The sequence below is a fragment of the Alligator sinensis genome, unplaced genomic scaffold (assembly GCF_000455745.1).
Source record: "Alligator sinensis unplaced genomic scaffold, ASM45574v1 scaffold681_1, whole genome shotgun sequence".
NCBI classification, from domain to species: Eukaryota; Metazoa; Chordata; order Crocodylia; family Alligatoridae; genus Alligator; species Alligator sinensis.
The window spans coordinates 412,161-422,268 of NW_005842315.1; the positions used below are offsets into that span (position 1 = coordinate 412,161).

The 10,108-nt window shown below is 45.6% G+C and overlaps 1 protein-coding gene across 7 annotated transcripts in view; it reads left to right on the forward strand.

Moving 5' to 3' along the window:
• The first annotated feature begins 14 nt into the window (after window positions 1-14).
• Window positions 15-10,108, forward strand: part of WDYHV1 (WDYHV motif containing 1) — an 18,440-nt gene continuing 8,346 nt past the window's right edge. Inside the window, exons 1-6 of one of the 7 annotated variants that reach the window (XM_025209879.1) lie at window positions 1,319-1,418; window positions 1,835-1,885; window positions 3,913-3,991; window positions 4,441-4,519; window positions 6,251-6,399; window positions 6,487-6,611. In XM_025209879.1, coding sequence (XP_025065664.1) covers window positions 4,493-4,519; window positions 6,251-6,399; window positions 6,487-6,611 — 301 coding nt within the window. In that variant the 5' untranslated portion in view covers window positions 1,319-1,418; window positions 1,835-1,885; window positions 3,913-3,991; window positions 4,441-4,492. Of the gene's footprint in view, window positions 61-952; window positions 965-1,318; window positions 1,419-1,834; window positions 1,886-3,912; window positions 3,992-4,386; window positions 4,520-6,250; window positions 6,400-6,486; window positions 6,612-10,108 lie in introns of those variants that run through there. The other 6 variants (XM_025209878.1, XM_025209876.1, XM_025209875.1 and 3 more) reach the window with 6 other exon arrangements.

Below are 10,108 nucleotides of genomic sequence, written 5' to 3' on the forward strand. Positions count from 1 at the left end.
GTCCCCGCGGGTGCGGGCAGGCACCGCCGGGCCCCGAGCAGCCCAGCAAATGCTGCTCCGGTAGGGGGGGCCGGAAGGGACACACTGTCTTCTTGAACGTTGCATCCCAGAGTCCCTTGCAAAGTTGAATTATGCAAAAAAGTGGTCGATTGATGCATGCTTGTGATCTTGCGGGGACACCCGAGAGCCACTGCTAAGAAACAGCATTGCGTATTTGGGGACTGGGCCGGCCAGTCGCATCTTGCTGCGGGCTCAGGCAAGGGAGGCTCCGGCCAGGCTGTAAATGGGGTCAAGCAAGTGGTGTGTGGGGTTTGGGTCAGCTGGGTCCTCCCCATCCAGACCCCGCTACCCGCGCAAACCGTGCTCTCAGCTCTGCATGTGAACACCCCAGCCTGCCCCGGGGGAGAGCAGAGGCGCCAGGGCAGCCGGCGTCCTGCCTCTATGACATGTTGTCCGTTTGCACTCAAAAGATCCTGGGCAGAGAGCCAAGCCCCCTACTATAAAGGAAGGCAAAAGCCCTCCCAAGCCTGTACCAGTCTGACCAGGGGGTACAATTCCTTTCTGACCCCACTGATGATGGGTCTGACTGAGTGGAGGGGCGAGACCCTCCAACCAGGAACCTCTGGTTTTGGTCCCAGGGGGAGCACTGGTGCACCCCAGAGTCCCCAGGCTTGGCTGTAGCTAACCTCCAGTGCCTCTGGGGAGGCTTAAAAACACCCTGACACATATAGCAGAAAGGTAGGGAGGGGTAACCAGCAAAGCCCAGAAGCCTGGGAATACCCACGAAAGAACATGGGCACAGCTACGCGTAGATCATCCCCAACCAGCGGCTGTTCAGTGGCATTGTTAGGATTGTTCCTGTACTATCCTTCTATTTAAAACATTACATGCGTTTCACCACCTGCATTTCTCTTTTCAGGCCAGCTTTTTATTAAAGGGGCTCAAAGGGATACTCAACTCAAGGGTAATTTCTTCAGAGGAAAGAGGAAAAGAGAAAGGGAAAAGTCTGGCACAATACTGACTCTCGATACTGCAGAGCATTTATTTTGGTTGGAGCCAACCAAATGCTGCTGCTTAGCCGTCAGACATTTGGACTGCAATACTGTTTATTAATTGTATGTGAAGATTTGTGTTATAAAAAAAACACCGTAGGTCTAAGTTCTAAATTTTATCTTTACAAACAGGTGTGTAAAGGAAGGGTCAGCGGGAAGTCCTGGGCAGAAGCTCGAAGTGGGAAAAGCACAGTGGCTATCCTGCTCTGAGTTTTATGAATTGGGAATGAAGCAGCCACTTAAATAAAATCCCTTGTGTTTTACAGTGAAGAAAATGTTTGGAAGCTTTGTGAATACATCCAAAGCCAGGATCAGTATCAATTAGAAGAATTTTATGTTATTTTCATATCCAACGACAGAAAGATGGTAAGTTGTTTTCCATATCACTCATTTGTCACCACCAAATTGAGATTCAGGCCTTTTCACTGGTGGGAAGATGGCCCAGGCACATGCATGATGGGAAGCCAAAGAAAGACCCTAAAGTATTTTTGTCATGCATGTGTTAGTCAGGACTGGACAGGAACCTGAGATGTATTAAATCCCTCAGCCTAGTAGGAAACAGATGGAACAGATTGTAGGATACAAAATAGATCCCCAATTAGGAACTCACCAAAAAAACCCTCAGACTAATAGAAGCTTTATTATTATTATTATTACAGATACAACATAAACCAATTACGTTTGTCAGCCAGTAGACAATAATTTGTCCTGTAATAGTCTTAAATCTTACCTGTTTGTTTAATCTTACTTCAAAAGAACTTCTTAATACTTGTAATTTGCAGATACCACTTTGGAAGCAGAGATCAGGATGTGGAGATAAACCTGTAGTTTGGGTAAGGCATTCTATTCCCTTTTATGTTGGTTCTTTTACATACTTTTGTCTGCAGTGTTGTATCATCTTTTAGTAGCACATTAAACACTGCAACTAGCATTGCCACGTATTTCTCCTAGTATTTCTTCCCTAAATCAAATATTGATGTGGGCATAATGGACAAGATGCACTTAGACTTTATCTTGCAGCTTCACAGCAAGAAGCTTAGCAGTCCTGGGCCTGGCAAGTAGTAGGCAACTGTCAATCCTCTGGAGCATGGTGTACACATAAGAGTAGTCAGATGCCTGATCCAACGCCTGACTGACAAGCCCAGTTTGAGAGTGACACAGCTTGTTACAAGTTTCATGGATCCATATGTTGTCTGAGTTGGAGTCCATATTTACAGCGTGCTGCTTTCTTCTTTCTTGCTTTGCTTCCATCCTCTGGATCGAAGCTGCTTGATGTTAAGCTGCACCCAGTGACATGTATGGACAGGATTCTATGTGCTCCTCCCAGCTTTCTGTGTTGATGTTGAGCCACTTCATATCATTTTTGCACACATTGTGGTAACACCATCGAAGGTGATCCCGCTTTTTAGAGATTTCACTATACAAAATATTCTTGGGGATACAGTCTGCATGCTCCAGTACCTCTGCATTTGGTATTCCGTCTTCCCTTTTTATTTGCAGGATCTTACGCAGACATCTCATGTGGAAGCTGTTCAGTCTCTTTATGTGCCTAGCATATGTAGTCTGTGTTTCTGAACCATAAAGCATGAATGACAGCAAAGAAGTCTCCTAGATATGCATCTTCACCTTAGCTGATAGTTTGCTGTTATTCCAGGCACTTTTCTGTAATAGCCCAAAATTCTTAGCTGTTTCTCTGATTCTGTTAATTCAATCTGAAGGTCAAGATTTCTGCTGATCATAGAAACCAAGTAGCAAAAACTGTCAATGTTAACAAGAGATTTATCCTCCAGAATGATGTCAGGTACTGGTTCTTCCTCCTGGACTAATTTCCATCCCAAAGCTCTTGCATGGCTCATAAAATCTCCCCAAGAGATTTTGCAGGGAAGATTCACTATGGGAAACCAAGCTGCATCATCCGCAAACAGGAAATCTCTCTGAACCAGTTCTTTCACCTTGATTTTAATTTTGAACCTTGTGTTGTTGAACAACCCTCCATCTAGTCTGGTTCAAAGATAAATGCCATCATTGCTTGTATCTGTAGCACATGGGATTCTAGAGTGGTCTTTTATCCAAGGAATTTCTGCGGAGTGCTTGGTGAATAACAGATCCTAGAAGCTCAAATGAATGGCAAGACATCACAGACAGGGATAAAAAGGAGGACTCAATGTTGAGGACACTTACCTTATTTTTACTATGGCAGAATAATAATCAAGCCGTAAAAGGCTTAAAAGGAAGATTAACAGCAAGTAACTGTAGTAAACATACAGAGGAAGAAAGAGAGAGAAGATAGCACAGATGGTTATATTATTCCTCAAGAAGTAAAATATCAAAGGCAACACATCTAAAACTAGTCTCACACAAAACCTGTGGGATTTATTGCATGGATCTCGCTAGGACCAACAGCTACCAGTGTGTCAGGGCAAAAGCTAACCCCCTTTCCTCTCCAATTCAAGAAATTTTACCAAATTTTCTGAATCACAGTAATGGAGCACCCATCAGAATCTGGAGTAGCAATTCCCAAGTTCCAGTAAATAAAGGCTGAGAAAGTACTTTTAGTATAAACCCTTGTATTTAGGTGCTGAATTTCAAAAATAAAAAGTGGTGTGTGTCATCTCAGTCTGGGAGGGATTTGATTGGGAGAACTTAATGAAGGCTGTTTGCCATATTTTTTAAATTACTGCAAGAGTCCTTCCCAAAAGTAGTAGGCTTTATACCTTAGCTTTAAAAATAACTGTAGAATCTGTTTTTAATGAGATTGAAATGGTGGGAGAAGAGGGGGAGTGGGGAGAAGCCACTATAGAATTGAACACTTTTCCACAAAAATGTTTTGAAATGAAAGGTTTTGATTAACACTCCACAGGCATGACAGTCTTCCCATTCTAGTCTCGACTAAAGGCTTTGAAACGTTGTTATTGCATTGACCTGCATTTCCAGTCCAGGTACCAGGCTAGTAATATAACTTGCTTAAAGTTCCTTTCAATTCTTAGTCCCCAGTGGCTAGGGCTGTCACATGTATTATGCTTTCAGGATGGTGTTTTCCCCTGAAAATATCAAAAGACTTCATCTCAGACTTTGTAAGTGGATTTCCCATTCACTTTACTACATTATAATCAATGTGATTCATCTAATTGTAAAAAATGACAGCACAAGCTACTGCTTACCTGTGTCACTGGGCAGTGCCCTAACTATCTTTTAGGGCCTGGTTTTATTCATAAAACTTGAGTAAAGGGTCAAAACAAAATGGTTCCTATGTCCATCATGGAGTCTGACTCTCAGAGGCAAGGCTTTCACCCTGTTTCAGGAGCTATAACAGAAATCCCTTTCCCTCTTACAGCTCGCCCTCAACCAAGCCGTTTGCCAGCTGTATAATTACATGTTCCTTCCTCAGCTGGGGCTGATAATGGAAGAGGGCTGGCCGGCCCCAGGTGCCCTCGTCTTTAATGGGCAGATCACCTTGTTACAGAAAGGTAAAAAACAGCATTCAAATTAAGCAGTAATCTCTTCAGAAACAAGCAAGCTGTCAGCATTTCTGTGCCAGTTTTCATTGGGGCTGAGACAAAAAAGAAAACCAGGTAACCCCATTCATTTTTTTTTAACTCTGGTTTGGAGAATGAGGGAGATAGTTCTGTTATTTTGTGGGAGTGTTACGTACCTCAGTTTACCTCCTTGATATTATTCAGGCTGATTGTACAGACTTAGATTAAAGGAGGCTGTTATGGAGGAGGAAGTAGGAAGTGAATCAACAACAGGGATAATATCTCCAGGCAAACTACTAAAGGTCCTTAAGAGAATTGTTGAGGGGAAGTAGGCATTAGGAATTATCTACCTACCTGTTACCAGAAGGGCTATAAACTTATTTTTTCATGGTAAGAGACTAGGATCAAAAGAAATCCTGGCTGTTAAAGCCCTCAGTTAGATGGAAGAAGAGATTGGACCATACAACAGCTTTTCTGGAAGACAGTAGTATTGGACAACTTGCTGCAAGGCTGTGGGATTAAGTGGGAGGATGTCTGCAGGATGTGCCCAAGATCACTGAAGAGGTCTGATGAGCTACAGCCAAATGCAGAGCTCTCTCCACTGGCTTCGGGTGTACACGTGAAATATCTGGTCGGGCGAACTCGTTTCAAATCACCGTAATTGGCTCCTGGTCACAGCTACCCACAGAAGATTGTGGAACAGGCACCAATTTTAGCTGAACCTGATGTGTTAACAGGAAGGCCACTATCCTGAGGTTCCTTCCAAGTGCTGGGGGGTTCCTGCCAGAGACGGGAACGTAGCAAAACCTGTTAACTGAAGGGGTTCACTCATGAAGGATGATGGAGAGTCATAAGGCACCACGTGCCTCTAACCATGGCAGAGCAGTGGGGGAAGGGGCACCTGTAGCCTGATCCAGTCTATAGTAGGGTGATCCACAGAGTTACACTCTGGAAAGGGAGCAAGTAGGGGCCTGTCACCTGGAGGGAGTGCATTTTGGGATGAGTCGCTTGGACAGAGTTGCCCAGAGAAGAGATTAGAGCTCTGGACAGATGTGCTGTTTGAAGCACTCCGAATGCTAGGGCATTACAGACCTGTAGGGCTGAAGGAGTACTTAAAAAATGACCCTCAGAAAATGAAGAACATCTTTGAAATGCTTCCTACTTCCTGAAATGTGTGTATAGACCGTTGGTTTTCTGGTATCCCATGGTGGTTTGCCCCAGCCCTTGCCCCAAAAGCAGGGCAGACAGCCAGTGAGCACTCTCTCTTCAGGAGCCTCTGAAGACTGGAGGGTGTATGGATTACACCTTTTTAGCCCTCTGGCAATGCTGCTAAATGCCAGTGTAGCCACTTTGAAGTGTTGTGTGGGGGTTGGAGGGTGGGCAAGTTGTTTGGAGCACTTCAAATACATGTCTGTTAGGGTGGCTGTCATAGAGGACAGTCTGGGTGCCCTCTCTCCTCTATTGATATGAAATCTTTATGTCAAGCAAGAGAAAGATAGAGGACATAAAGGCATCGGGTTTCGTATCAATAGAGGACAGTGGACAACCAAACTGTCCCCTATGATGGCCACCCTAATGTCTGTCCATGGTGTCAGGAAAGAGGGCGGGCCCAGCTCACCCCTGTGCTGTCACACATGTACTGTGCTTTGGTAATGATGTGAGATGGGATTTATTCTTGATCATTAGCAACTCTTGCTAACTATCAGTAACTCTTATTTCTAGGATTACCATGTTATTTTACTTCATGATTCCAGTGGAGACCAAAACTTCATTTATGACCTTGACACAGTGTTGCCATTTCCGTGTCTGTTTGATACTTACATTGAAGAGGCTTTTAAATCAGACGATGATATTTATCCGGAATATCGCAGGTAAGAGGACAGAATACGAGGCTTGCACTGTATATTGAATCAAGTATCTCCGCCACTGAGTGTGTTCGAATTTGTATGTTTGTTTAGAAAAATCAGGGCAGTTCGAGCAGATGTTTATCTGAAGACGTTTGCTTCTGACCGCTCTCACATGAAAGACAGCAGCGGAAAGTGGCTGAAGCCTCCTCCCTCTTACCCTTGCATTGAAACGGCAGGGAAGGGGCTCCATTTGCACAAAAATGACATCTGTGCTTTCGGACTGCATAAGGTGCTCCATTTCCACAAAAATGACATCTGTGCTTTCGGACTGCATTAAACTATAAAAATCAGAGATTGATACGGGCACCATACTTTTAAAAGCATAGTCATCTTTCCTTTTGCAACTGAGTTCATTACTGTTTCATCAGAAAAAATATGGGCCTAGAAAACAGTTGGCACTTACCTGTAGGACAATATTCAGCACATTATCCAGTACTTAACCATCTTTAAATGTTCATTAGACCCTGGGGGTGGGGAGTAAGCATTATTGTCCTTTTATTACAAATGTGGGAATGGGTAAGTGACTTGTTCAAGGTTTGTCAAGGCCTTCACATCATGGTTTTGGCAGCTGAACTCAGGTTCTTCTGGCACAATTATAGGTGTGTCTGACTCCCCTGAGACAGCAGAAGTCCTTCCTTCTGCAAGTGACAGAAGGCTTCTTCCACCACAGGGAAACCGCCAGAAGATATATGTGAATGACTCCATTCTGTCTGTTGGCAGCCACAGCTCCTTTAACAGCTGGTACCTCCCAGGGTACACTGTGTGCCCCGCCAGCACAGCTGCTATAGCGGAGCTGTGTGGGGGCACCAGAAGCCATGTGGGTTGGGATGGTTCCTGTGGCTTCCCTGTGTTGTTTTGTCCCGAATAGGGAAGCTTTCCTGATTTATAGGCTAAGTTCTGTCTCGGGGGCTCAATTCAGCAAGGTGCTAAGCCCTCCAGCTCCAGTCCAGCTAAGACCACTAAATTAACATTAACTATGCAAGTAGTCCTGGTGCAGTCCATGGGACTACTCATCTGCTTACAGTTTGGTACATGCTAGATAAGTATTTGGATGTATCAGCATCTTCAATGACTAAACACTTAGGGCTAAGTTCAAATAGAAGACTTGTGCTCCTACCAGTCAGGTGCTGTGATGCCAAAGTTGTAGTGAATTTGACTCCTGGAGTGGAATCCAGTGCCCAGTGTGATGGGTCTGGATTTTTTACCCTTCTCTTTTCAGTACTACCCAGTCTACTCTACCTCTTACTTTGTCTGCTACAATTTGATGGAAATCAATGTGTGTTTAGAGGGAAGCTGCCCCTGGAGACAGAGAGAGTCCTTTTCTAGGTGTCTTAAGCTTCCTTGCTGCCCCCCAGGCATGCCCATGCCTTGTTGATGGTTTCCTGTCTGCCCCTTTGTAGAGACTCTCCTCATGCTCTTTCTTTTTCTTTACCTAGAATCAACACTGGGACCCTCAGGCCCCAACCTCAGTCTTTTTGGCTTCAGTCCCTTTTTCTCTAGCTGAAACACTTCGGCTCAAGTCTACTATTTTGGGCCCTGGCTCTCCAGGCCTCAGCCCTGCAATGAAGGGTGCCTGCCTGGTAATCTATTCGTTATCCCCTTTGCTCCCACAGCCACTCCCAGTCCTCTGGCTTAAAACTAAAACAAAAAATGCAAGCAACTGCTTTAAACTCAAACTCTCAAAGTTTGGGTTCCCTGTTATACCCAGCCTATGCTTTCCATACAGGGCATAGCAGGAGTTAAGTGCCTGAGAAGGGTGATCTAAAAATCTGTATACAGAATAGGGAGCTGCCAAGGGCTGGCCAATGGGACGAACTAAGCACTATAATTTCACTAAACTGTTTCCCTCCATCCCTCCAGAGCTTAGCTGCCTGAGTCAGGGCCGCAGTCAAATGCCTCCTCCACTTGGGATCTGGAGTCTTCTCCATGAATTTTACGTTCATTTTGCATCCCTTTCTTCCCAGTGGTCCCTTTCAACAGGAGGGATGAGGAGTTCCCCCCTCTCACAATCCTAGTGTATAGCCTGGTGGTTAGGGTACTTGTCTAGAAGGTGGGAGATGTGGGTTTGAATCCTCTTAAGTTAAGAGAACAACTGTACCCAGCTTTCTGACTTCCTTGGTGAGTGTGCTAACCACTAGGATATTATGCAGAAGAGGGCATCGCTCCTATTACTCCTCCTGCTGCAGTTTTGCTTTGCTTTCAGTAGTCACTGGGAGATTGATGCCAATTCCAGTAGACTCATGGCCACTCCAGGAAGGAAGGTTGGCAACCCTATTTTATAGGGTATTTTTTGACTCGACCCTTTTTTGTTTCCACTTCCTTCTCTTGAGCATCTTCTATCTTGGTGCCTCCTGCTGTGCATTTCACTTTATTTACCCTGACTCCATTCCTTCTGCTCTATCCATACTCTTCACTCATAATTTTTATTTACTTGGGACATTCATGTTCCTATGCACATGGAGTTCCACAGAAACCCAAGACTTTGACTAAAGGGAATTTGGCCTGACTTCAGTGGGATTACTCACATATACTTAAAGATACGTATTTTGTTGAATCAAGGCTGTCAGCACCAATGACACAACCCCAAAGTTATCGGCACTGTGGCAGGATAGGCCCTGGGTTTGCCATAGTACCTCCTAGGGGCCACTCTAATCCTGCTCATGCTCCCAGTCTTCTATATAACCTGCCCTGTTTAGCTCTCCTGCCATGCCTTGATGTTCTGCTGATGCGATTGGGAGGCTTCCCTTGAGCCCTGGAGTGCTCTCACCAGTGCCCGACCAATCCTGACTGACCTCGTGTGGTCTCTAGGCCCTCTGCCCACTAACCATAATAACAGTTCTCTACAGGCATCTGTCATGCCCTGGCAGACCTACTGGTGTCAGGTTGGCACTGTGAGCCAGTGATCACCACCTGTGGCCCTTATTTAAGTCTTAGGGCTCTTAACTGTGGCCTCCAGCCTTTCCCATAGCCATGACTATGCCTCACAGGTGTCACTCTGGCATCATTTACTTTCCTGTATAGGCTTTCACCGCCTTAGCCTTAGCCTACAGGTTACTCTGGCTGTAGACTGGTAACTTAGGCCCACTGGCCTGGCCTGGCCTTTCAGTCTCGGCCTCAGACCACCTCCATCACCCCCTCTGCACTCCAGCCCTGGCCCTCTCAACCTTAGCCTGTTTCTATCTCATGCTCTTGCCTCTGGCAGGGCTTAAAACCTGGCATGCTCCTCCAGCACCCCTGGAGCCTCCTTTCCATCCCTATTATTCACACTAGTCCTCCAGCATAAAACTAAAACAAAAAATCCAAGCAGCCACTTTAAACTCAAAACCCCGCTCTGGGTCATCATGTTACTGCCAAGCCACCACCCCATTCCCTGGCTCTCTCAGCCCTGGGAGTACTTGCCATGGCTTGCAGCTCCCACTCCTTACCAGCCTGAGCTGGCCAGAACTCTTCTTCCTGGAGTTATCCTGGCTGGCTGCAGGTGCACCCCCTCACCCTCCAGGGCAGTTTACTGCTGTTTCTCTGGCCAAATTACAGTAGTGCCCTTGCTACCTAACCAGAGCTCTACCCTATTGTCCTATTGGTAGGCAGCTATTCCTGCAATAGGCATTTACTGCCTACTCCCCCTGCACCTACCTATGAATTTGCTGTCTTCCCACACCTGGGGACATTCCTG